The 27,021-nt window shown below is 51.9% G+C and overlaps 3 protein-coding genes across 4 annotated transcripts in view; 2 read left to right on the top strand and 1 right to left on the bottom strand.

Annotated features, from left to right (window-relative positions):
* Positions 1–210: 210 nt before the first annotated feature.
* LOC136959039 (xenotropic and polytropic retrovirus receptor 1 homolog) lies at positions 211–14,525 on the bottom strand. Of its 2 annotated transcripts, XM_067253242.1 has the most exons (15): positions 14,127–14,525; positions 8,889–8,940; positions 5,652–5,753; positions 5,256–5,473; positions 4,980–5,129; positions 4,377–4,460; positions 3,927–4,008; positions 3,592–3,779; positions 3,187–3,366; positions 2,761–2,926; positions 2,346–2,540; positions 1,753–1,919; positions 1,356–1,495; positions 772–993; positions 211–604 (listed from the first exon to the last, which is right to left on the bottom strand). In XM_067253242.1, exons 1-15 carry the CDS (start codon positions 14,193–14,195, stop codon positions 550–552), a joined length of 2,070 nt encoding a protein of 689 aa, XP_067109343.1. In that variant the 5' UTR covers positions 14,196–14,525; the 3' UTR covers positions 211–549. The 2 variants fall into 2 exon arrangements, with proteins under 2 accessions (XP_067109343.1, XP_067109342.1); XM_067253241.1 differs by having other exon boundaries at positions 5,256–5,753.
* Positions 14,526–17,617: 3,092 nt separating this feature from the next.
* LOC136959418 (coiled-coil domain-containing protein 18-like) lies at positions 17,618–21,302 on the top strand. The gene is made up of 8 exons (XM_067253747.1): positions 17,618–18,084; positions 18,353–18,542; positions 18,904–19,062; positions 19,170–19,279; positions 19,467–19,595; positions 19,857–19,953; positions 20,486–20,588; positions 21,170–21,302. Exons 1-8 carry the CDS (start codon positions 17,984–17,986, stop codon positions 21,175–21,177), a joined length of 897 nt encoding a protein of 298 aa, XP_067109848.1. The 5' UTR covers positions 17,618–17,983; the 3' UTR covers positions 21,178–21,302.
* A 40-nt stretch (positions 21,303–21,342) lies between these two features.
* Positions 21,343–27,021, top strand: part of LOC136958790 (cytoskeletal protein Sojo-like) — a 5,948-nt gene continuing 269 nt past the window's right edge. Inside the window, exons 1-10 of the mRNA XM_067252891.1 lie at positions 21,343–21,459; positions 21,581–21,665; positions 22,019–22,236; positions 22,729–22,839; positions 23,108–23,239; positions 23,506–23,619; positions 23,746–23,823; positions 24,063–24,179; positions 24,402–24,569; positions 26,927–27,003. Of these exons, the coding sequence (XP_067108992.1) occupies positions 21,370–21,459; positions 21,581–21,665; positions 22,019–22,236; positions 22,729–22,839; positions 23,108–23,239; positions 23,506–23,619; positions 23,746–23,823; positions 24,063–24,179; positions 24,402–24,569; positions 26,927–27,003 (1,190 nt within the window). The 5' untranslated portion in view covers positions 21,343–21,369. The remainder of the gene's footprint in view (positions 21,460–21,580; positions 21,666–22,018; positions 22,237–22,728; positions 22,840–23,107; positions 23,240–23,505; positions 23,620–23,745; positions 23,824–24,062; positions 24,180–24,401; positions 24,570–26,926; positions 27,004–27,021) is intronic.

Here is a 27,021-nt window from a genome sequence, read left to right as displayed (position 1 = left end):
GTCAGAAAGACAGACAGGCCGACAGTCCTCTTCCACCAGTCTGAATTCTGCTCTGCCTGTTGAAAACAAACTGCTGCTTGTTTATTTGTTTCTGCTATTTACACGTCTCAGAGGGGCAAACGCCCCCCCACCCCCCCCCCCAGACGAGCGGACCCACGGAATGAGCGATTCATGAGTTCGTCCGCACTAAACTAAAGAAAGTGGCTTGAAAGTTCAATGTAAAAAAAAAAAAAACAAGTGTGTGGAATGAAGCGTGTGTGTGTGTGTGGCATAGTATGTTCTCTCTCCATTCTTCCCTAACTCAGTTCTTCTACGTATCAGTTCACGTCCCTGCGTTTGCTGTTTGTGTTGGTGTGTGTGTTGCTGTGCGTGTGTGTCTAAGCATGTAAGGTGCATGTAGGCAGCTCTGTGATGGACTGATTGGACAAGCTGGCAAGGGTTTAGGGATCTGTCAGCCTATCAGAGGCTGACAGGCGTGGGGGCGTGGCCCTAGGAGGGGCGCGGCCCTTTGAAGAGATTCTGAACCCAGGCGATGGGCCTGGCCTGATGTCAGGAGTCATCGTCCGTGTCCTCGATCAAAACCTTGGTGTCCCGGGTCTTAGACCTGAGGAGAGGAGAGGGGGAGGAGGAGAGGGGGAGGAGAGGATAAAGAAGGGAGGATAAAGAAGGGAGAGAAAACAATTTGTAGAAGCGTGCGTGTGTGTTGAGTATTTAAGCTTGTGGGTGTGTGTGTTTCTGAGTGCGCGTGTGTTTCAGAGAACGCGTGCGTACTGCGAGGCGAGGCGTGGTCGTCGTAGCGACATGCTGTACGAGCGCTTCCAGCTCTTCTTGCCCTGGCGGTTGCGGACGCCGTCCTCCTGGTCCATCATCTGCTCCAGCAGCGTCTGGTCGTCTGCGTTCAGGGGAGCCACCGAGATGTCCCGCACCGCGCGGAACTCTCCACAGTTATTCAGGTGCTCGTTCTCAAGACGGAAGAAGTTCCACACGAAACGCCTGAGAAGGGAGGGAGGGGGGTAGAGAAAGGGAGGAAGAAAGAGGGGGAGAGGAATGGAGGAAGGGAGGGAGGGGTGGAGGGAGAGGAAGAGGGAGGGGTGGAGGGAGAGGAAGAGGGAGGGGTGGAGGGAGAGGAAGAGGGAGGGGTGGAGGGAGGGAGAGGAAGAGGGAGGGGTGGAGGGAGGGAGAAAGGCAGGTTATCACAAGGACAGGCTGTGTCAATGAGGGCAGCTTCATTAGCTACAGCCAGAGTGGAAGAAGAGGGTTAGCAGATAGCAACAATGCTAACTTTATATTTAATGGAAACCAGTGTGTATGTGGTAGGAATGTCTGTAAGTGTGTGTGTGTGAGAGAGAGCTGACCTGAACACCTCCAGAGGGGCCAGCAGTGTGGCCAGCATGTCCCCCAGCCAGGGCACATCGCTCACAGAGCTGAGGGACAGGGGCACGGCCCAGGCAAACCTCAACAGCACGTCCTCCAGGATGGCACAGTAGTAGTACGCCTGGACACACACACACACACACACACACATTAGACTTACAGCAACTACTTAGTAAGTCGCTTTGGATAAAAGCTTCTGCTAAATGCATAAATGTAATTGTAGTACACACACCTCCACTAAACATGTACATAGCCTAATACTCTTGTGTGTAGGTGTGTCTCTGTGTGTGTGTGTGTCTCTGTGTGTGTATGTGTGTCTCTGTGTGTGTGTACCTTCTGACGGTGTGTGTGTGTCTCTGTGTGTGTGTGTGTGTGTACCTTCTGAGGGTAGACGATCTCCTCCCTGAGGAAGGTGTTCTCTCCGGCTCCGCGGTCCAGCAGACCCCAGTCCATCTTCAGGTCCCACACCAGCGTGTAGCACGAGCTCACCACCGAACAGCCAATCAGCATGTAGAAGAAGATCTGGGTGTCGGGGTGTTTTTGTGCTGGGGTGGGGCAGGAGGTCAGAGGTCAGTCATCGTACTGACAGGTCAATGTGAGAGGTTAGAAGAGGCAGATATACAGAGAGGATCTATCACACATGGTGTAGCGCAGCCATTCTGGATGTGAATGTCACCATTCGAATTTGAGCTGCGTGAATTTTGTTCCATTTTAATTTCTGAAGCTTGAATTTTTTTTAATAGAATTTTTGGGATCCGAATTTTACATAGAAATAAATGCATATTTCAATTATAAATTAACATTCAACATTTTGATATTTATTCATATAGTTTTCATTGGTTTGATGGTCCACCTGTACTACCCAAGTGGACCACTAGTGGGCCGGGCCCACAGGTTGGGAATTGCTGGTGTAGAGTGTGTAGCTTAGTGTGTGTAGACAATGAGTGTGTGTGTGCAGACAGAAAGTATACCTTTGTGAGTGCTGTACAGAGCTGCAAAGGTGACCACGAAGAAGGTGGTGGAGTATTTTCCGGCGTTGACCAGGTGAGGAAACGCCCGCTTGGTGTCACGGTAACGCCTCAAACACTGGACGAAGCGGAACCAGGCGGGCAGACACTGGATGACCGCACGCACGCCGTAGGAGTAGGAGTGACACACACCTCCACCTGCAGGACACACACACACACCACACATGGACACACACACACACACACCACACGGACACACACCAAGCATTGACACACAGGCACACACCACAGATGGACGGACACACACACACAAAAGAATATGTCAACAATATGTCAGTACCCATGAATGTAGTTTGCCCGCCCCTAGTGTGTGTGGGCATACATATATTGTGTGTTTTAGACTGTGTGTGTGTCTGACCGGGGCTGTTGATCAGGCCGTTCTGCTGGGTCCAGTTGAGCTCCAGGCTGTAGAAGCACACCAGATACTCCAGGTCCATCAGCAGCACCACCAGAGAGTTCAGCTGGTCAGCCAACCAGAAGTCTGCAAACTCTACACGGTGGAACGGAGCTGTCACCACCCGGAACTGAGAGAGAGAGAGGGAGAGGTAGAGAGAGAGAGAGAGGGAGAGAGAGAGAGAGGGAGACAGAGGGAGAGAGAGAGAAGTTGAGAACCATGAATTGAGAGGGAATCCTTTAAAAAGCACGTGCAGTCTGAACACAGAAGCCTCTGGCTTCCCCAGGCTGTGTGTGAGACCGTGTGTGTGTGTGTGTGTGTGTGTGTGTGTGTGTGAGACCGTGTGTGTGTGTGTGAGACCGAAGGTGTGTGTGTGTGTGTGAGGCCCACCAGCAGCTTGAGCAGCCAGAAGCGGGACTTGTAGTAGCAGGTCTTGAAGGGGTTGATCAGGAAGACCAGGAAGAAGCCGTACAGGGCCAGGGGGTTGGCCTGCATGGGCACCAGGATGGAGCTGCTGAACAGGCAGGACAGGATGCTGACACACCACAGCACCCCCAGCAGCCCCGCGATCTGAGGACCAGACGAGACGAGACGGGGGTCATCTACTGGGTGAAGATGTGTGTGTGCCCTGCCCATAGCTGTGCTATAATCTGAAGGGTCAATATGTGTGTGTGTGTGTGTGCAGACCTCAAACAGGTGCTGGTTGGAGAGGTTGTGTGTGTGTGTGTGTGTGCAGACCTCAAACAGGTGCTGGTGGGAGAGGTTGTGTGTGTGTGTGTGTGTGTGTGTGCAGACCTCAAACAGGTGCTGGTGGGAGAGGTTGTTGCGGGGGTTGAGCTCGAAGATGAGGACATGGTTGACCCCTGCCTGCCGCCAGCCGTACGTGTTGATGCCCAGCAGGAAGAGGAACTCCACCAGCAGGAAGCCGCCGCGGTAGATCCTGATCAGGGGCCACACGTTGGAGTCCTTGATCACCACGGCACCTGGACACACACACACACACACACAGGCAGACACACACACACACACACAGGCACACACACGCACAGACACAAACAACATCAACACTGAAATACTGTGGTATGTGTGTGTTGGGTATAAAGGGGTGTGTGTGTGTCTGGGTTACGCACCAGTGATCACCACGGTGACAATGAGGACCAGGAAGACTCCACAGTACAGCCCCACTCTGAAGGTGGTCCACGCTGGGGCAGGCTGAGACACACACACACATATATATCACTGTGTGCGTGTATATGTGTGTGTGTTAATGTGTGTGTGTGTATACGTGTGTGTGTTAATGTGTGTGTGTACGTGTGTGTGTACGTGTGTGTGTTAATGTGTGTGTGTTTATGTGTGTGTGTTTATGTGTGTTTGTGTGTGTGTGTTTGTGTGTGTGTGTTAATGTGTGTGTGTGTATGTGTTAATGTGTGTGTGTGTATGTGTTAATGTGTGTGTGTGTATGTGTTAATGTGTGTGTGTGTATGTGTTAATGTGTGTGTGTGTATGTGTGTGTGTGTGTGTGTGTATGTGTGTATATGTGTGTGTGTATGTGTGTATGTGTGTGTGTGTGTCTTTGTCACCTGTGCAGCTCCCAGAGGGGGCACCCTTAGCCTCTTCATGGCCTTCTGCCTGTCTCCCCCCTCCAGCTCTGTAGTCACCAGGGCCTGGGGGAGGGAGGGATGGGGAGGGAGAGGGAGAGAGGGAGGGAAGGAGGGGGAGGGAGGGGGGATGGGGAGGGAGAGGGAGAGAAGGAGGGAAGGAGGGGGAGGGAGGGGGGATGGGGAGGGAGAGAGAGAGGGAGGGAGGGGGGATGGGGAGGGAGAGAGGGAGAGGGAGGGGGGATGGGGAGGGAGAGGGAGAGAGGGAGGGAAGGAGGGGGAGGGAGGGGGGATGGGGAGGGAGAGGGAGAGAGGGAGGGAAGGAGGGGGAGGGAGGGGGGATGGGGAGGGAGAGAGAGAGGGAGGGAGGGAGGGGGGATGGGGAGGGAGAGAGGGAGGGAGAGGGAGAGAGGGAGGGAGGGAGGGGGGATGGGGAAGGAGAGGGAGAGAGGGAGGGAGGGAGAGGCGGAGGGAGTAAAAGAGAGAAAGTGAGGAAGTAATTACACCCAGCAAAACAATAATTAAATCAAACTGTGTGAGTGAGAGTGTGTGTAAGAGTGTGTTTGTGAGTTTGTGAGTGTGTACCTCAGTCTCAGAGATGATCTGGGTGATCTTCTTGCAGGTGTAGAAAGGCGCTACCTCCACGTGGACCACACGCCAGTCCGCCCCGCGAGGAGTCTCCAGGATCTTGTCATGCTTCTTCAGAATCTTCCTGAAGCCCGTGAAGTTTAGGTTCTGACCAGATGAGGGGTGACAGGGGTAGGGAGGAGAGGGGGAGGGGAGGAGTGAGAACTCTATGGTTTAGGTTTAAGGGGTGCAAGTTTGGGGTTAAAGGTGAAAGGTCAGGGGTCAGGGTGTAACCTGGTAGTTCTGCAGCAGGATGAGGCTGAGGTAGAACTCTGAGAAGGCCAGCTGCAGGTCCTTGATGTTGCGGTGCTTGCAGCGTTCCTGCTGCGACAGGGTGAACACGGTCTTCCTGCGACGCAGGCCCTGGGCGTGGCTCTCCCGCTGCGCGTCCAGCGACGACTGCAGCTCGTTCTGCAGCGTGGCGAAGCGCCGCTGGGCCTCAGCCAGCTTCTCTACAGGGGGGGGAGGGGCGAGAGTGAGTGAAGCAGACAGAGAGAGAGAGAGAGAGACAGAGAGAGAGACAGAGAGAGAGACAGAGAGAGAGACAGAGGCAGAGAGAGACAAAGACAGAGAGAGACAGAGAGAGATGGTATGTTGTAGCGCTGTAGCGTGTTGTGGTGTTGAGGGTACCTGAGTAGAAGGTGTTGATCTTGGCCAGCTCCTTCTCACAGGTCTGGAAAAACTTCTCCTCGAACTTGGCATAGTACCTCTTAACTGTGTCCTCGTCTGTGACTGAAGGGAGGGAGAGAGAGGGAAGTTCACACACACACAGAGAGAGAGAGAGAGAGAGGGAAGTTCACACACAGAGAGAGAGAGAGAGAGAGAGAGAGAGAGAGAGAGAGAGAGAGAGAGAGAGAGAGAGAGAGAGAGAGAGAAATATAGATGGTGAATCAACATAGTATGCAACATCACCTGTCCAACAGCAGGGGGAGCTATTGGAGAGAGGGTAACAGATGCCTGGCAAGGACACTCACTCACACACTCTTTCTCGCACGTACACACACTCACACTCACACGTGAGTCAGTGTCTAGTCTCTCTGAGTCAACGTACCCACATTAAGGTTTAAAAATGTCCTGCTTCTCCTTGCTCATTTATAAACCTTCCTCTTCTTCACTCCTCTCCTTCCTCTCCTTACTGCCTGACTCCTCACCCCCTAGTACTGATTCCTCCATCCTAACTCACCTCCCACCTGACTTCTCCCAGGTTCAGAGGTGTCGGAGCCCAGGAGGACGAGGGCGAGAGCGGGGTGTCCTCAGCGCTCACAGCCCTGTCACGCCGAGAGACAGTTGGAGCTAGCAAACCGGACTGGAACGTGTGAGTGTGTGTCAGTGTGTGTGTGTGAGTGTGTGTGTATGGGTGAATGTGTGAGTGTGTCAGTGTGTGTGTGAGTGTGTGTGTATGGGTGAATGTGTGAGTGTGTCAGTGTGTGTGTGAGTGTGTGTGGGTGAATGTGTGAGTGTGTGTGTGTGTGTGTGTGTGTGTGTGTGTGTGTGTGAGGGTGTGAGGGTGTGTGTGTGTGTGTGTCTGGGTTGTTTTGAGGATAGAACGGTAATCAAAGCACATTGAGCTGCAATTCTTGTATGAAATGTGCTTTATAAATAAAGTCTTATTATTATCATGACAGACATCACGTGGAGGGAGGGAGGGGAAGAGGGGAAGGAGAGAGATGAGAAGTGAGGCAGAGAGGGAGAGAGAGAGGGAGGGAGGATAAGAGGCAGGATGATGGATGGGTGAACGGATGGGTATAATCACCCCAGAAACACATGCCTGCAGGCCATGCCCTGGTTTCAACAGGATGTCAGAGAGGGAGGAGAGGGAGAGGGAAGGTGGGGGAGGGCTGGGGGAGGGCTGGGGGGAGGGCTGGGAGTGAGAGAGTGATGGGATGTGGGACCATAGTGCTGCTTCGATATAAACGTCTCCTTGGAGACGAGGTTAGCACTTCCTGACTTGAGTGTTCCGTCTGCTGACCCAGGGAGCACTGTGACATCATCATCACAGAACCCTGGAACAGGAAACACACAGACTGGGAGAGCTCGTCTTCATTCCCTCCAGTCTGTGGGATATGAAGAAGCCAATCTCAGTCCCACAGGCCCTAACCCTAAACCCTTGACCCCTGACCCGTCTAGGCTCACACACACCTCATGGATCTGACTGAGAGACGGAGAACCGTTCCTGAACAGAGAACAGGGCTTGCAACACCCCAGAATCAACACACTCTGGAACCAATCAATACACAGCTGGCCTGGCACACCGACCAATGAGAAAGCGGAATGGCCTCCCTACCAGCCTCCTGGGGCAGATTAGCGGAGTCTCCCGATTGGCTCGTGCCTCACGTGAGAGGCGAGGTGTTGACTCGATGATCACATCCCAGAGTCTGTATGGCACTGGTGAAACAAGGCTGAGGTTTCAATCCTACATGACCTCACAGACACACATAGATTGTGAAGAGGACAATGGCAGTCATGGTGATGATAATGATTATGGTATAATGCTGATGATAAGGATCCTGAGGGTGAAGGGCACTGTGATTACACAGGGTGTCTGGCAGCTGGGCTGCTTCAGTGACATGGTGTCTGTGTGATAATGACCTGGTTTAAAACCCTTCTCTGACTTCAACTCTTGTGTGATGCCTCCACCTCGAACACACACACACACACACACACACACACACACCTGTCCAGCCACAGACGGGTGAATAACAGCTATTTACACCCCACACAGGCAACCACACGCACACACACTCACACACACACACGTGACCTTCTCTCTCCTGTTCCTCTGTGCTCAATCATCTCTCTACAGTAGCAGAGCAGCAATCAGAGTTCAGCTCCCGTCCAATCAGAGATAGACAAGGTAGCTCCTGTCCTATCATAAACAGCCCAGAGACGGGGATCAACCTTTGACCTTGGATGATACACAATGCAATGTTCTTTACAGACAGATAAGACCTGGTTACCAGATAAAGAGAAGATATACAGTAGAGTGCAAACACACAGACACACAGACACACACGCAGTCAGCATGAGTACTAGCAGAGACTGACAGTCAAGTCAGATAGCCAACCAGTCAGGGGGGAGTCAGATGGCTGAGCGGTGAGGGAGTCGGGCTAGTAATCTGAAGGTTGCCAGTTTGATTCCCGGCTGTGCCAAATGAAGTTGTGTCCTTGGGCAAGGCACTTCACCCTACTTGCTTCGGGGGGAAATGTCCCTGTACTTACTGTAAGTCGCTCTGGATCAGAGGGTCTGCTAAATGACTAAATGTAACCAGTCAGTCAGTCAGCCAGGGAGAATGTTGCTGTGTTTGTGAAGGTATCAGACAGGATTAACCCTTCCTGCTGTGAGAGCACCGCCCTCTGCCCTCTGCTAGTGAGGACTCCACCCTGCCCCAGCCCCCAGCACCAGCAGAGAGAGGGGGAGAGAGAGGGGGGAGAGAGAGGGAGAGAGAGACAGAGAGAGAGGGAGAGAGAGGGGGAGAGAGAGAGGGAGAGAGAGGGAAAGAGAGACAGAGAGAGAGACAGAGAGAGAGGGAGAGATGGATAAAGAGGAAGAGCCCCCTTGTTCCTGAGCTCTGTCTTCACTTCCTCTCCATGTGTCTCTTCCCTGGTTATCTGTGTCAGTCTATCAGTCTCTGTTGTCCTCCCTCTTTGCTGATTGATTTAGCTCACGATTTTCAGGCCCGGCTTGTTTGCTAATGAGAGGTCATGGGTTACCTAACACCAGATATGTGTGTTCCGTTAAGGTTGTGTGTTTGTTTGTGTACCTACGAATATGACTGTGTCCTGCTTAGATTTCATGTGTTGTTCTGTGTTTGTTGGGTGTTAAGTTGTTAGTTTTTTGTGTGTGCACGAGTGTGTGTGTCTCTTTCACCTTCGATGGAGGGGGCCTGGTCCTGAGCAGAGTACAGCATCTCCTTGAACGCCTGCACACAGAAGAGAGAAAGAGGAAAAGAGAGGGGGGGAGAGGGAGAGAGAGAGAAAGAGAGAGGGGGGGAGAGAGAGGGAGGGGGGAGAGAGAGAGAGAGAGAGAGAGAGGGGGGGGGGGGGAGAAGGAGAGAGAGAGAGAGAGAGAGAGAGAGAGAGAGAGAGAGAGAGAGGGGGGCGGGAGAAGGGGAGAGAGAGAGAGAGAGAGGGGGGGGGGGAGAAGGGGAGAGGGAGAGGGAGGGGGGAGAGACGGGGAAGGAGAGAGATCCGTCAGTTAAAAGCCACTGAGATGGGATGATCGTGCAGTAGGTAGATTTGTTGTTTCAACAGCCTTCCTCCTCCGTCCTGCTGTGCTTCCATATTCAGCTCCAAGCCTGGAGCAGCATGTACAGAACACATGGTGTCTCATATGACTACGTCTGACACACACACACACACATTTCCCAAGACCAGGCCCTGCAGAGGCAGACAGGGAAACAGTGATAATAGGAAGGAGGGATGAGGAAGCAAGATGGATGAGGAGAAGATGAGGTCTGTTTCTGGACAGGAACGGGAAGCCTCCTTCAGAACCCATGTGGACATCACCCAGTCACAACTAGAACAGGACACTTGAACCCATGTGGACATCACCCAGTCACAACTAGAACAGGACACTTGGAACAGCCTAGTTAGTCAGTCAGTTTGTCTGTCTTGTGCAGCCCACTCTATTAATCTACTCCAGAATCTCTGTCTCCCTCTTCTATTCCCTCTCTCTCTCCTGCTCTCTCTCTCTGTGTCTCTCTCCTGCTCCCTCTCTCTCTGTGTCTCTCTCTGTGTCTCTCTCCCTCTCTCCCTCTCCCACGGGAGAGGAGCACAGCTCGGTCATTGTCCTGCTGAGAAGCTCAGACAACAATGAGAGTGATCCCAGGCTGGCCACAGGTTCTGCCACACTCACACAGCATCAACACTGACCGTCACTGTGTGCCCAGTGTGTGTGTGTGTGTGTGTGTGTGTGTGTGTGTGTGTGTGTGTGTGTGTGTGTGTTTGCAGGTAGGAGTCACACATCAATACATGCTCTGGATCAATAAGCGTGTTGGAACTTTATCCGAACGATATACTCACTGTAATAAAAGATACGTTACTATGTGTGAGACAGCTGTGTGTGTGTGTGTGTGTGTGAATGCTTAGTGGCTGTGTGTGTGTGTGTGTGTGTGTGTGAGACAGCTTTGTGTGTGTGTGTGTGTGAATGCTTAGTGGCTGTGTGTGTGTGTGTGTGTGTGCGTGTGTGTGAATGCGTAGTGGCTGTGTGTGTGTGTTTCAGCTCCCACTATGTGCAACAACAGTAACAGATCCACTTTGTCTGTTTGTTTGTTTTTCTGGGCTCTCCTCATGCAGAAGAGAAGCAGGCTCCATGTCAGCACTGACCCCGGGTCTGTCCTCCTCTGCTCAACACCAACCGTCACTGGGGCGCAGGGTCACTGACAGACCACGGACCAGCACGGGGGAGGAGAGGGGAGGAATCAACTGTGGAAACAGCTGAATACAGATACTCTGCTAGACTTGCTTGTCCTAGCCCAGGTTAAACTGAACACCCTGCTGATCTGACCTGGGCCTAGCCCGGCCTGGCCTGGCTCCTGTGACAGCAGCTACAGTGAGACTTTCAGGTGTGAAGAGTAACAATAAAGATCTACTCGACTGTACTCTGTTGTCTGTCTGTTGGTCTGCTGTACGAGGTCCACCATCTAGAGACGGGATCAGAGTAGCCAGCCTGGTCTGGCCCCAGACCTGGCTCCCTACCTCACACACTGGAGGACAAGCTCCCAGACCTGGCCCAGGATCAGCTCCCTTCCTGGGCACGGCGACTCAGCTATGACAGGAGGTCGTCTGAGAGTGGAGCAGAGCTTCCCCAGAGTCCTGAGTCCTCACGCTCAGCACGTACACGGCTGGCCTCGTCACTTCAGTCTCAAAAACACTCTCTTTCCCACACTCTGCTGCCCCGTGTGTGCGTGTGTGTGTGTGTCTGCGGGTGTGTGTCTGTGTGTTATAAAGTATATCACTGTGTGTGCTACCGTGTAAGTTTCCAAAACAAAACAGTACAGGGATGGAAGATTATCACTTCATCTTATTCCTGCTTACAGTCTATCTCTTCCTTACACACACACACACACACACACACACACACACACACACACACACACACACACACACACACACACACACACACACACACACACACAGACACACAGACACACAACTCCCTGCTGGTCTTTTTCAGGTCTGTGTGATCTTTGCCTGTGGCTACTACTCAGCTTTCAGACAGGTAGATATACAGGTCAAACAACACGAGAACCAAAGTCAAGAGTGTGTGTGTGTACTCGCACACAGACACTTGTGTACCCCCCCCCCCCCACACACACACACACACTACATCACCCCAGGAAAAACACATCACCAGTCAGAACCATCCACAGGTGTCTGCAGCACTAGCTGAATCTCATGCCATGCTCGTAATAGGATCAGGCTCGCTTCGTGACGCACTTCCCCAGAGAAGGAGGTATAGGCTGGACTGGTACTACTCACTGGTTGGCTGGCAGCTGGTTCTCTAACACTGTATCAGCTAAGATAATTAGCTAGCATTAATTAGTGTCTTTCTGCTATAGTGTGCCATCTAGCTAGCTAGTCTTCCTGTGAGGCCAAGTGTGTGATGGGTAGTCCAGGGGGTTTGTGTGTGTGTGTCAGCTGTTATGCTCATCAAGTGAACACAAGCAGAGAAACTGAGATTCTGTCTACCATAACTTCTGCTGACATCAGCAATTCCCCTGAGACAGTTACAAAAACAACAACAATCGAGTTTTCTCTGTCCCTTTCTCTCTCTCTCTCTGTCTGTCTGTCCCTCTCTCTCACACACACACACACACACACACACACACACACACACACACACACACACACACACACACACACACACACACACACACACACACACACACACACACACACACACACACACACACACACACACACACACACACACACACACACTGGTTAAAACCAAAGTACCAGAGGGCAGCCTGGCCAAGTGAGCCTGGCTGTGAGGGAGTGGATCAGGACCCAGCATGCCCCTCACAGCCTCCCAGTCCTGGGGCCCCCTCCTCCCAGTCCTGGGGCCCCCTCCTCCCAGTCCTGGGGCCCCCTCCTCCCAGTCCTGGGGCCCCCTCCTCCCAGCCCTGGGGCCCCTGGACCCACTGACAGGGGCGCCCCAGTACCTCACTGGGTAAGAGCTTGTGGCTAATACCAAATGCAGCGGTTCAAATCCGACCCAGGGGATAAAAGTATTACCCTCTCTCTCTCTACTTTCCTTTTTTCCTGTCGAACTGTCCTATCAGTAAAATAAAGCTGAAAAATGCCCCTAAAAAAAAAGAGAGAGAGACAGCACACTGAACCAATACGGCACCGAGCTAAAAGATACACCTGCAGAGAAGCCACTGGAGGCAGCTGACAGGAATGTGTCACCCAGGTGTCACAATCAGCCCCTGAATGACCAGGAAGAAGACAGCCTCTGTGTGTGGTCGTGTGTTTAGCCTGGAACTGGAACCTTCCACATGCTACAGCTCCCCTCCGGTCAGCCTGTCTGGCACATCTGTAGCTGCCTGTCTGCCTGCCTGTCTGCCTGTCTGTCTGCCTGTCACATCTGTAGCTGCCTGTCTGCCTGCCCTTCGGTCTGCCTGCCTGTCTGTCTGCCTGTCACATCTGTAGCTGCCTGTCTATCTTACTCCTCTTGTCTGTCACTCTCTGAAAACACTGAGTTTTTGCGAGTCCTTCGATTTATCTGTCTATTCATTTGTCTGTCCATTCAGCCAGCTGTCTGTCTGCATCTACCTGCTCACCTGTCAAAATGCCTGTGTCCCTGTCTGCGTCTTTCTGCCTGCCTGCCTGTCTGTCTGTCTGTCTGTCTGTCTGCCTGTCTGCCCAGCAGCTCTTAGACTAATCCCACAGCAGAAACCTCAGCACTGCTGATGTGAAATGATTCAATTATCTAAGAGAACTTTGCTCCTCTCTCAGAGACAAAGATGGGTGCTGTTTTAAAAAGCAGGCCCTGTCCTGATGGGTGTGGTGGCTGGCTGGCTGCTAGACTTCACTATATAAACATCAACCTCTTGCCTCACTGCCTAGTTCATAATAATAGTTTCACAACCACCAAACTGGCCCCCTTCCAAATGATCTAGGTTCAATTTATGAACTCCAAACTCCTCCATATCCAATTTTAATAACGGTTTAACAATGAGGATCATTTTTGCTCAATTCACTGTCCAAATGAAAAAGGCTCGAGTCAGCAAACTAACTTCCCATTTGCCTGCAGACAGCCTGTCCCGCGTGCCTCCGCTCCCAAATCTTTTAATAAAAAGTGTCCTTGAGTTTGACTTTGTTGCCACAGAACAATTGGGTGACGGCCGTATGCCTACGTCTCGATCTAGTTGGCAATCTGTCTTGTTAGCTAGAACGTGATTTGTACAGCTGTTGCTGCAACCACGCAAGGCAGCTTGCAAACATGACAGGCATGACGAGCTCGCCATGCATCAGTATGCAGCAGGATAAATTGCAGTTAGCTTGCCTGTGACGCTGTGCTTTTGCAGCGGACTGTGTTTTCGATCAGTCGTGGATCACAGGGTCTGCAGAATGCACGTTGGCATTGCTGCATTCTTGAACGCAGTCGATCTCCTGCAGTTTGTGGGGAGCTAGCTAGGTAGCAGAATTCTGCATTGTCTGCAATCACTACCACCTTGTTGACCTCGTCACTCACCATAACACTGGTGTTGCTAGTCAGCATAGAGGAACATTTCTGGCATCATCAGCATTTTATAATACAAGGAGAAAGGGCAAAGTCCGTAAATCACGTTCAAGTAATGACAAAAAAAGCTAGCTGTCACTTGGGCGACTGTCACCTGAAAAACACAATAACCAATCAACGTGACTCGAGTTTGCCTGCTAAGCAAGCTAACTACTTATCCTTCCAAAAATACACCATTTCAAAGTTAACCAGGAAAACCCCCTCAGCAGTTTGCCGAAAGTCAACCTGTTAGCCATGTAGCTGTAAATAATTTATTGTTATCGTCTGAGACAGCTAAAAACATATATGGAGCTAGCTGGCAAATCACACTAGCTAACATAACTAGCTCGTAGGCTACAGCTAACGTTAGCTGTTTACCTCATATTGGATGTACTGTTTTCTCCACTCAGGAGTGATGTGCGCTGAAAGATGCTCCGTGAATTTCATTCTGTCTCTGAGTGGCTCCCCGCTGGAACTTGATCTTGGTTGCTGTGTTTGCCGAAGAGCCACGGAAAGAAAATGTCTAACCTCGTGATAATGAAAGTAGCGTTTGACAGCTAGCTAAGAAATGTTCCTCAATCCAGATTAGGACTGTGTTCAATCGATGGATAACGTTAGCGTTCTACCTCCCATACTGTTTATGGTCGGAGACTGGGCGATGAGTGACAACATCGAATCATAACTATAGCTTAAATGCTCCCCCTCTCCAGAATTGTCTTGAGGTTCGTGTTTAGAAAAAAGTCTTACGACGTCACGGATTAGCACAAGCACAGTATTGTCGGCGATTGTTTATTAACCCCCGCGTCTTCTACAGCAAAGTCGTTTCGACGCCATCGAGCCAGTAAGGGGAGAAGTGACGTTGATGTGGCGTCATCGCGTATGGAATGCTCAGGTGAAAAACAAAGTTGTCATCCTAAAACACGTATCGCCCTCCATTTAAATTGAAGGTGCATGAATGAGAAAGCAGAGTAATTTAAATATACAACGGACACGTTACAAACGTATGTTCCTTTTAAACAAAAATTAAACCATAAACCACCATGTCCTCAATTGCCAGGCCATCACACTTTCACACTGATACGTCGTATAACATCAGTGTTTCGCACATAAATGTAATTTATGTCAACAGATTGAGGTCGTGGTGTGTATGAGGCTGACCTAGCACCGAGACGTTACTAGAAACAGCTGCCTGTTACTGGCTTCCTTCCCTGGACCGAACTTCTTGAAACATTTGTATAGAGACAGACTCATGCAGTCTATTGCCTCACCGTTATAACTGAAGGTACCATATTTGTAGGTGAGAATTGACGCTGGTCTTACACTCCGAAATATAACATAAGGGGATTGATTGAACCAGCAGCTCCGTTGGAAAGCGTGTGTGTGTGTGTGTGTGTGTGTGTGTAAAAACACACACCTTTTGTACATATACTCACTTGGAGCTTATCGTTATTTCATTTAAAAAAATTGTTAGAATGGAACAGTTGGGCTGAGGAACTGCTTCAACAGTTCAAATGTACATCTTTTGACACTTGCGCCCCCTGGTGGACAATGCGTGCAGGATGTCGACGCATCCCCAGGACAAACGTACCGTTGTCTTTACTCTCGTTGGCGCTCATTGTTAGGCTCCGAACTCCTACTCCATTGTTTATCCATTCAGAAAGCCATGTTCAGCTCTGGACTATGAAGTTGACTCTTTGCTATAGATGTAACAGTGGAGCTGTGTGTTTGCTCTCGCGCGTTTGTGCGTTTGTGTGCGTGCGTGGTGCAAGCCAGAGAAACAGAGAGAAAATCACACACAAAAACACATCCCAAAATATATATATTTTTATAGAAAGAAATACAATTCCTTTGCAGAAATGGACAGAAGATATTTTCCTTTACACAGTTATGCAATATACGATTATGTCTCCTAAGCATTTGAATTATGCTCGCCGTAGAATGAACAGCGTCTATGAACGGAGTCATAGACATTGATTGGTTTCGTAAATTGGTCACCGCTCATATTCAGAACTACACGCCATGGACAGCGCCTCTCTCGACACAACAATACGTGTATTGCATTAGCCCCCCCTGTTAAAGCAAAGCAAACAATCACAATTCGGAACACAAAATAGCGTCTCCATGTCACGAGCTTTTAAAAGACGTAAACACATAGCAGCAATGAGATCACCGAGGCATTATTAAACATTCGGTAAGGTATAGGCCTTGAAATTGACTCGACGTCCTTTGCAGGCCGAAGACTCCGCTCTTGGCATTCACCGCGTGCCTTAATTGAATGACTATAAATCAAGGTCCACTGTGAACACGGAGAGAAGGAGTCTATATCTCTGGAGAAAAAAAATGACTTTCTTTCCAACGGCAAAAACCACCCCATCTCATCCCCGTTTGATGGGATATCAATAGGCTACTGGCCTATTTTCCGTTAGGAGCTGCAGCGGTCATCTTCATTGGACTTCACTGAATCCTACAATTTTCTGTGGATGTTTACACCCAATAAAATAAACCGTTGTCCCAAAAATCCTATACATGATCCCAAAGATTAAAAAACAATACGCATTATAGCCACACACGATAATCCTCTGCTGCCATTATGGAATTGCTTGCAGTGGGCTACGCACAACCGTGTTTGTCAATGCGGCACACAGCTCAGATTTTGGAGGTTGTGAAACAATGAAAACGCAGAGCCGCGCGGCTCATTTGATCCCCTTCAAAGGGCGCTTGAGACTGTCATGTTGCGTGGGCCATGAACGAATAATGGAGGACTATTCTGGCTCTCCCGAATGACATAAACTGTAATGAAATAGATGGATGTACTATTATTCGTAAATATTTGCATTATAAAACGCATGCACATGTAGGCCAGTATTACTATCTACATAACCCCAAACAGCGCATATAGGATTATAGCCTAAAATTCTGAAACAATGGTATCTATAATATCGTTAAATCACGCCCAATTTTTTTTTATATATATGTAAGAAGAATAGCTTATACGAATGAAGTGTAAGGATTAGTCAATGACCTAGCCTTTAAAACGCCGACTTCCTATACACACATCTCTTTGTTAAGAATGGAAAATGAACACATACGATGAATAACAGCGCAAAATCCACAAAAAAACGTATAAATACATGATAGCGTTTAGCATTCATATAGGCCTGTAGGATGGTTCCAGTATGTCGCATTATCTCTTCCAGGAATGGTCCTCATCGATGTTATCTGGTCCGGATTTGTTCCCAAAATGGGAAGAAATGCATTCTGAAATAGAAAATAGTTTGAATTTCATTGTGCAGTTGTCTTGATACCGCTCTGTGATAATTATTCACAATGAAATGTCGCACCGAACGATAAAATAAAATCCTTTCAAGGATTAGTCTACGCGCACGGACGGTGACGTCACGTGCAGACACTGTCAGCAAGCCTCTGTTTTAAAAATTAAGTAGATACATGAAAAGGTCTAGAATCAATTACAGAAGTGTAAACCGCAGAGTAAACCTAAAAATGCAAGCCATTATTGGTATAATTGAGAGGTTAAAGATGGATTACACGATGAACAGAGAAAAAGCTAAACAATTTCACGGTATTTTTTCCTTGTCCTGATAGCAAAGCATAGGAAAGTGCACCAAACATGCCTAATTAAAGCCCAACAAAACCGGAATGTATGAAAACGAATAACAGTCTTGAGAGTTTAGAACGCGCCACCATTCGCGGTCTTGACAGTTCGTCATACACTCGTTCACCAATCAGAAACCAGACGCTTCCTTTTCGACCAATTGGGTAGCTCAATGTTGAAGAGTTGAAATTGTAGTTTGCCGTTTTGGTCAACGGTAGAAAGTGTGTCAAGACTACAGTACTCTTTACTGTTTTTTTTAGCTCTTCTTTCATTTAAACACGTTTTCACTGTAAACCTTACGCTATCTAAGCATACTTTTTAGCTTCTAGCGTTGCAAGCTTGGATTCTTGCTAACTTTGGTCTATGGTACGACTGAAACTAGAAAGAAACCTGTTGAATGTCGAGTTTCAATCAGTACTGTTTACACGTTAGCTATTCAGCTAGCCTATTAGCTAGGTGCTTCAAAAGTGTGTTTCAGTCTTTAATGGTCGGCCAGATTTTCAAAAGCCACATATTTTCATGTCTAGGTAGTTAGCTTCCTAGCTACAAATGCAAACAGTAATTGCAGCAAGCTAGCTAGTTATCTAGCAGGCTTTATTGATCTAGAACCTGACAGCAATCAATGTTCAACGACGAGGACAATCTAGTCGAGAATGTTGCCAGTCTGAGGAGTCGGCTACAATCAACTGAGACACAACTACAAAGTTTGGGAGAACTATTGAGGTAAGTAATTAATACTGTAAGTAGTTAGTCCTGTTGTTGATGCCTTTCCCATCACAGTCCACAGGACAAGAGTTATTCACGACTTCGTTCTTGGACTGTCAGAAGTCTGTTGGGGGGGGGGGGGGGGGGGGGGTCGGTGGCTGGGTGGTGGGGGGCGGTTGATTTTTACCAAAGAATATAGCTTTAGCTGTTAGTGTCAATATCTGAGAAGTATCATAGCATAAAGCTGAATAAATAATTTATCATGGACGTTCTCCCATTCTTTCAGTCAGTCCGGACATGACGGCCTCAGCGAGAGGTCCGACCCTAGCCCTGCGCACGGGTTAGCACGGCGTCTCACCGTAGAAGACCTTCGGCGACCGGATGACCTCCAGCTCCCGCAGGCCCAGCGCTGCCAGGAGAGAGTCCTGAGCAGGACCACCGATCGACGGATTAGCCCGCCTGCCTCAGACTCCAGGGTAAGATGGAGAAACACAGATGGAAACTGTGTCTTTGTTAGTGAGTCTGTGTGGGGGAGATATGTAGCCTTATGTTGAGAGAGAAAGCATTAGAGATGTGGAAAAGAGAGAAAGTTAAGAGAGTACAAAACAAAGTAATGATGTATAATATTCATATAGCAGATTATGTTAGCCAAAGCGGCATACAGGGTTTGTAACCTCTAGCAACCTCTTGATCTGCTGTCAAATAATCTACTGGCGAACTTTACCTCCCCCCATCATTATAAAAGATCTACGTTGTGCAGTTCTATTCAGTGTCCATCTCGTTCTGACCCCCCCCCCCCCCCCCCCCCCCCCCCTACACACACACACACACCTCCAGTCGTCCTCAGGCAGGTTGGTTGCTGAGATGGAGGCAGGTCAGTTGAAGCAGAGACTGGGGTTCCTGCGCCAGGAGAACGCTTCTCTCATGCAGGAGAACCAGCAGCTCCTCAGCGACCTGCAGGCTGCCCAGCTGGAGGTGGCCAGCTCCAGGACCAAGGTAGGTGACCCCCCGCCCCCCGTTCCACCTCCCTTCTCCTCTGCTCTCCTCTCTTCTCCTCTCTCGTCTCGTCTCTCTTGTCCTTCACGTCCGCTCTTTCCTTCCAGGTCCGACTGCTGGGAACCACCGTAGGGGCCAAGGCCTCCAGCGTGTCCGTCATGAAGGAGCAGATTCTGGGCTTGGAGGCAGAGGTGGAGGCTCAGATCCAAGAGCTCAGGTAACACCTTCCATCGTTTCACACACGTCGGTCTGATGATAATCACCATGTCAACCCAATGACTGATGGTATTGATGCACAATAGCCAGTGATGCTAGTACTCTAATGTTGTGGCTCAAGGAGCACCAAGCCGATGGTGCTATAGAAACAAATGTTGTTGTTGATGAACTTGTTGTCGTGGTTGCAGGGCTGCAGAGCTGAGAGCAGACCAGAGCCTGCAGGCTGCAGCCCAGAGTGACAGACAGGTGTCCGAGCTCACAGAGGAACTGAGCACACTCAGAACACAGCTCGCTGACAGAACCAAGCAGGGGAAACGGTAAGCAACAACAAGCCATCACACACACACACACACTCCTCCCCCCACCCTGCATCTTCTCTCTCTCTCCCTCCACCCTTCCCTCCCTCCATCTTCTCCCCCCTAATCTTTACTAGATTAATTGACAGTTTATAATTTTCAGTGGAATTTGTCTTGCACCTCCAAAATAAACATCTAGGAAAATACTGACACCTACTGCCCACTCTGTGTGTTGTTTGTATCTAGTGATGTGTGTGTGTGTGTGTGTTGTGTGGTCTCCAGGGCGGAGCAGCAGAGGAACCAGGCTCTCCGTAACGCTGAGAAGCTGACTGACGCTTTCAAGGAGTACAAGGCCAACGTCTCCCGCAAGCTGCAGAAGGTACTAGCCCCACCAGCCCCTCAGCCTTCTGAGACTAGACCCTCAGCCCCCCAGCCTTCTGAGACCAGCCCCCCAGCCTTCTGAGACCAGCCCCCCAGCCTTCTGAGACCAGCCCCCCAGCCTTCTGAGACACGCTCAAACGTAGCGACAAGCTCTCTCTCTGGTCACCCCACCAGTCCATGTCAAATCATGTCTCACCCACTCTAGTTTTTTTAATGCATTTTTTGAAGAGTGGGTGAGAGCATAAATGATCCTTTGCCCCAATCCTCAGCTCCCCCTCCTCCATCCTGCTGAGACCTGCTGCTCCTCCAGAGCCGGGGTCTCAGGTGAGGGTGGGGGCGAGGGACCTTCATGTGAGGACTGCTTGTGGTCCTCAGGTGAGAGTGAGGGGCGAGAGACCTTCATGTGAGGACTGCTTGTGGTCCTCAGGTGAGAGTGAGGGGCAAGAGACCTTCATGTGAAGACTGCTTGTGGTCCTCAGGTGAGGGTGGGGGCGAGAGACCTTCATGTGAAGACTGCTTGTGGTCCTCAGGTGCTGGACAGCGAGAGCAAGCTGAAGGAGAGCCTGATCCAGTGTGACCGAGAGAGGGAGAGTCTCTGGAGCGAGAGAGGAACGAGCAGGCTCAGACCATCAGGTCAGAGGACATCGTCTAGGATTGGGGGAACAAGGGATGATGATGATCCTAGAGGGAACTCCTCTTCACCATCCCCCTCTCCTCCTCCTCATCTTCATCCCTCTCACCCCTCCTCATCTTCATCCTCTCACCATCCCCTCCCCTCCTCCTCATCTTCATCCTCTCACCATCCCCTCCCCTCCTCATCTTCATCCTCTCACCATCCCCCTCCCCTCCTCATCTTCATCCTCTCACCATCCCCCTCCCCTCCTCCTCATCTTCATCCTCTCACCATCCCCTCCTCCTCATCTTCATCCTCTCACCATCCCCCTCCTCCTCATCTTCATCCTCTCACCATCCCCCTCCCCTCCTCCTCATCTTCATCCTCTCACCATCCCCCTCCCCTCCTCCTCATCTTCATCCTCTCACCATCCCCCTCCCCTCCTCATCTTCATCCTCTCACCCTTCCCCTCCTCATCCTCTCAGCCTCTCATCCTCATCCTCTCACCCCTCCTCCTCATCCTCTCAGCCCTCTCCTCCTCATCCTCATCCTCTCACCTCTCCTCCTCATCCTCTCACCCCTCTCCTACTTCGTCCTCCAGCCAGCTGAAGGAGGAGGCCGGCCAGGCCAGGTGTCTGGCCTCGGAGCGAGCCCAGCTCCAGGCTCGGCTGGAGGAGGCTGAGCGGCAGGCCTCGCGGCTGGAGAAGGAGCTCTGTGAGCGGGCCACGGGTGGGGACGGAGCTGGCCTCCCTCCGCAGGGAGGTGGAGGATCTCCGGGCGCTGTCTCAGTGTCAAGAACACATGCTAGGCCAGGGCCAGAGGGGAGGCCAGCAGAGCCGGGCTGAGCTGGCCAGTCTGGAGGCTATACTGACACTGCTGCATCTCAGAGAAGTATGGGAGGCTCACACACACACACACACACATTCACAGACACACACACACACACTCACTTTCCAATGTTATTGTACATGAGGTGATAATGACTGAGGTGACTTGTTTTGTGTGCGTACAGCAGGGTGATGAGCTGTGTGTGAGGCCCTGCATGCTGCCCCGGTGGACTACACCGGTAACTGCGGACCTTCTCAAACCCAAACCTGGTGAGCTCAACAACCCCTCCGATCAAACGACTCGATTGATTACCTGTTGCTATAACGACAGTTACTCTTCTCCTGTCATCACTCTTGCCTGGTCTCTCCTCTCCCCCTTTCTTTTCTACTTCTCTCCTTTCCTCCTTTCCTCCCCCTCCTACTTCTCTCTTTCCTCCCTCCCTCCCTCCCTCCCTCCCTCCATCCCTCCCTCCCTCCCTCCCTCCCTCCCTCCCTCCCTCCCTCCCCCCCTCCCTCCCCCCCTCCCTCCCCCCTCCCTCCCTCCCCCCTCCCTCCCTCCCTCCCTCCCTCCTCCCTCCCTCTCTCCCTCCCCCCCCCCCCCTCCCTCCCTCCCTCCCCCCCAGGTGAGGGCTACCAGCAGCTCCTCCCGGTGCTCCGGGCTCTGGAGGTGGACCGGGCCAGGCAGCGCTCGACTGCGGCCCGCCTGCAGGAGCGCTTGTCCCGGGCCCAGGAGGAGCTCTCCTCTCTGCAGGGCTCCATGGAGCAGCGGGACTCCCACTACCAGCAGCTCCACAGGGACCTGCTGGGCAAGGTGGGCCACGCCAGCGACAACGACCGAGAGGTGAGGAGAGGAGACCGGCGGCAGAGAGGGAGGGAGGGAGGGAGGGGGAGAATATTTGTTGTTTTGGGGTTGTTGGGGAACATGATGCATTCACCCAACTGTGGAGACCCTCTTGTAGATGTGGGTGCTATGAGGCGAGATCCTACCAGTTCTGTTAGATCTCATGGATCGAAACTCAGTAGGCCAATCTGGGCTGCGTTTCCCGAAAGCGTCGTAAGCCAAAGTTGATCGTAGAATACATCGCACAACGAATCTTCATTTTACGGGCCGTTCCCAAAGACACGGTAGCTAAAGTGTCTCTTGAAAAATTCTTCGATTAGCCTACTCCTTACGAGCAGGTTGGAAACGCACGTAAGAAATATCGATGGTTTCGTTATTTTGCTCGATCGATGCTACGATCCATCGTTATCGGGAAACGCATCCCTGGTCTCCTCTGTCTGAATGCGTGGCCTGTGCTGTGTCTCCCCTGGTGGCGGCGGTGGGGAACTGCAGCTGAAGAGGAAGGCAGCTCGTGTTGCAGCGCTGGAGAAACAGCTGCAGGAGAAGAGCTCAGCCTACACACAGGCTGCCCTGAGGAACACCCAGCTGGACCAGGAGCTGCTGGTACACACACACACACACACACACACACACAGATCAGTGTTTCCCACAGAATGTGAGAAAGAAAGTGAGATGGTTCGATTGCATTCAGGCTCAAATTATTTATGCCTCAAATTTATTGGCTCAAAATCTTGGGGCAAAGATTTTCTGCTCAAATTTTTTGGGCCAATTCTTTTTGGCCTCAAATTTTTGGGGCTTAAATTTGTTTGGTTCAAATGTTTTCAACCCAAATTTGGGTTTTTGTCCATCTCCCTCCCCCCCTCCCCCTCAGGAGAAGACCCGTAGCGTGCAGCACTACCAGTCAGTGATGAGTAAGAAGCAGAAGGAGTTCCAGCAGGCCCTGGAGCAGAGCAGGAACACTCACTCCCAGCACAGCAAGGAGCTACAGGACACAGTGCAACAGGTAGGGTGTGTGTGTGTGTGTGTGTGTGTGTGTGTGTGTGTGTGTGTGTGTGTGTGTGTGTGTGTGTGTGTGTGTGTGTGTGTGTGTGTGTGTGTGTGTGTGTGTGTGTGTGTGTGTGTGTGTGTGTGTGTGTGTGTGTGTGTGTGTGTGTGTGTGTGTGTGTGTGTGTGTGTGACAGAGAGACAGCTTAATTATACTCTCAAGAAATCACCTTTTGTTTTTGTTTCCCTTCTTGTTCTGCCTAACTGCACCTCCCTCCCTCCCAGCTGCAGCAGGGTGTGTCCCAGGCCCAGGCCCAGGTGGAGGTGCTCCAGAGGGAGAGGGAGGAGGCTCAGAGCTCAGCCGTGCTCCTGCAGGCTTCCCTGGAGCAGCTCACCCAGGTCCCACTCACTGCTGCCTAACACAGAGAAACACCCTCTAATACTAACTGCAATGAAACTAATGGAAGTGTGTCTGTGTACATGTGTGTGTGTACGTGTGTGTACGTGTGTGTGTGTGTTGTGCAGGAGAGTGAGAGCAGGGCCAGGCTGAATGAGGAGGCCCTCCACACTTTCAGCCAGCAGGCCAAGGAGTCAGCCAGCCAGGTCAGTCTCAGCACCGCTCAGCTGTGGACGTCCCACTGCCTGGGCTCTGGGGGGAGGGGGGAGTGTGGGGGGGGGGGGGGGGGTCTGTGTGTGTGTGTGTGTGGATGGGAGTAGGCCAGACAGTGTGCTACCTAGGTTAGTCTGCTGTGGAAGTCGCTTCCTAACCTTGTGCGTGTGTATATGTGTGTATCTCTGTGTGTGTGTGTGTGTACATCTGTGTGTGTGTGTGTGTGTGTCAGGTGAGGCAGCTGGAGGAGGCTCTGTTCAGCTGTAGAGAGGAGCTCAGCTCTTACCTGCAGCAGATGGAGGACGCCAGAGAGCAGTACCACACCCAGCTGCAGACCCACAGCTCTGAGGTGTGTGTGTGTGTATACCTGTGTGTGTATAACTGTGTGTGTATAACTGTGTGTGTGTAACTGTGTGTGTATACCTGTGGTGTGTAACCTGTGTGTGTATAACTGTGTGTGTATACCTGTGTGTGTGTATAACTGTGTGTTTGTAACTGTGTGTTTGTAACTGTGTGTGTATACCTGTGTGTGTATAACTGTGTGTGTGTGTGTAACTGTGTGTGTGTCCAGCTGGCGTCGGCGCAGGTGGAGCTGCGAGGGTTGCGGGAGCAGCTGCAGAGCTGCAGCCAGCAGAACCTGCAGCTGCAGGTCAGCCTGCAGGAGAGCAGCTCCATGCTGCAGGAGAGCTGCAGCCACAACACCCAGCTGGAGGACAGCCAGGGCCAGCTGCTAGGGCAGGTACTGAGGGGGGGGGGGGGCGGGTACTGAGGGGGGAGGGGGGGGGCAGGTACTGAGTGGGGAGGGGGGGGGGCAGGTACTGAGGGGGCAGGGGGGGTGCAGGTACTGAGGGGGGAGGGGGGGTGGCAGGTACTGAGGGGGGAGGGGGGGTGGCAGGTACTGAGGGGGGAGGGGGGGTGGCAGGTACTGAGGGGGGAGGGGGGGTGGCAGGTACTGAGGGGGGAGAGAGACGGGTATGGAGGAGAGGAGGGGGGCCTCTAGTTCAGGTATGAAGGAGGGAAGGAGGAAGAGGAGATGGGAGGAGAGAGAGGAGTAGAGAAGCTTGATGCTATGAAGCCTGGTACAGAGGGTTATAAAGTAACTGAGAGGAGGAGAGGTGGGGGGGGCAGAGAGGGGGGGGGAGCAGAGAGGGAAGGGGGGGGAGCAGAGAGGGAAGGGGGGGAGCAGAGAGGGAGGGGGGGGAGCAGAGAGGGAAGGGGGGGAGCAGAGAGGGAGGGGGGGGAGCAGAGAGGGAGGGGGGAGCAGAGAGGGAGGGGGGGGAGCAGAGAGGGAAGGGGGGGAGCAGAGGGGGGGGGAGCAGAGAGGGAAGGGGGGGAGCAGAGAGGGAGGTAAACATGATAACTCAAGATGTCTGAAAAACAAACCAGCTCTTCTCTCAGATGAGTGCTACACAATGTCCTCTAACGCACCCCAGAGCAGCTCTGAGATCCAGCTCACAGAGCGGGCGTGAGCTGGATCTCAGAGAAACCAGGGCTCCTACCGTCAGCCTTCAACCAATCGTCAGATCACCGACCCTTCCTTTAAGTGGTTTCAGGAAAAGAAAAACAAAACAATGTTTGTTGCGTGACATGTGGTGTGTCCATGGCTGTGTACTTTCTCTGGAGCTGCTGTCACAACCAGAACACAGAACAAAGTCTTCCTTTGATGATCCATCATCAGGATCTGGAATCTAGGGTTCTGGCCTACAAAGGCCTGCTTTGACAGGGGGAGGGTCTGGCCCCTCCAGCCTGTCTACTGCCCTGTCTGCACGGCTCCTATCAGAGGATCTGACATGTCTGTTAGGGGTCCTCTTAGATAACGGGCTTCTTCACGATGGGACAGGCACATTAGGGTGTTTGCCTGCAGATCTGGAGTTCACGGGTTCAAATCCCCCCTCCCTGTTTCTTGCTTTGGATTAAAGCTTCTGCTAAATGAATTATTATTATTATCATTGGAAGCAATATTAGTAGCAGTATATTAGTATTCTTTTTGCTGTGTGTCTAAGGCCACTGTTGCTGGGAGACAGGCACTGTTGTAAGGTTTCTGTGCAGGACGTTAGAGTGTCTCATAGACACGTGGGGAGGTCAGCCAGGTTCCTTGTGTGCCTCCCAGTGTCTCAGCTGGGCCTGGTGATGACCCTGTGTGCCTCCCAGTGTCTCAGCTGGGCCTGGTGATGACCCTGTGTGCCTCCCAGTGTCTCAGCTGGGCCTGGTGATGACCCTGTGTGCCTCCCAGTGTCTCAGCTGGGCCTGGTGATGACCCTGTGTGCCTCCCAGTGTCTCAGCTGGGCCTGGTGATGACCCTGTGTGCCTCCCAGTGTCTCAGCTGGGCCTGGTGATGACCCTGTGTGCCTCCCAGTGTCTCAGCTGGGCCTGGTGATGACCCTGTGTGCCTCCCAGTGTCTCAGCTGGGCCTGGTGATGACCCTGTGTGCCTCCCAGTGTCTCAGCTGGGCCTGGTGATGACCCTGTGTGCCTCCAGTGTCTCAGCTGGGCCTGGTGATGACCCTGTGTGCCTCCCAGTGTCTCAGCTGGGCCTGGTGATGACCCTGTGTGCCTCCCAGTGTCTCAGCTGGGCCTGGTGATGACCCTGTGTGCCTCCCAGTGTCTCAGCTGGGCCTGGTGATGACCCTGTGTGCCTCCCAGTGTCTCAGCTGGGCCTGGTGATGACCCTGTGTGCCTCCCAGTGTCTCAGCTGGGCCTGGTGATGACCCTGTGTGCCTCCCAGTGTCTCAGCTGGGCCTGGTGATGACCCTGTGTGCCTCCCAGTGTCTCAGCTGGGCCTGGTGATGACCCTGTGTGCCTCCCAGTGTCTCAGCTGGGGCCTGGTGATGACCCTGTGTGCCTCCCAGTGTCTCAGCTGGGCCTGGTGATGATCCTGTGTGCCTCCCAGTGTCTCAGCTGGGCCTGGTGATGACCCTGTGTGCCTCCCAGTGTCTCAGCTGGGCCTGGTGATGACCCTGTGTGCCTCCCAGTGTCTCAGCTGGGCCTGGTGATGACCCTGTGTGCCTCCAGTGTCTCAGCTGGGCCTGGTGATGACCCTGTGTGCCTCCCAGTGTCTCAGCTGGGCCTGGTGATGACCCTGTGTGCCTCCCTCCAGGTGTCTCAGCTGGAGCAGGACCTGGAGCGGGCGCGCGCCTCCCTGCAGGAGGAGAGGAGGAGGAGAGAGGAGGAGACGCAGGAGAAGGAGAAGGA

This window comes from Osmerus mordax, chromosome 16 (assembly GCF_038355195.1).
Source record: "Osmerus mordax isolate fOsmMor3 chromosome 16, fOsmMor3.pri, whole genome shotgun sequence".
Classification (NCBI taxonomy): Eukaryota; Metazoa; Chordata; class Actinopteri; order Osmeriformes; family Osmeridae; genus Osmerus; species Osmerus mordax.
This window is presented reverse-complemented; position numbering and strand designations above follow the sequence as displayed.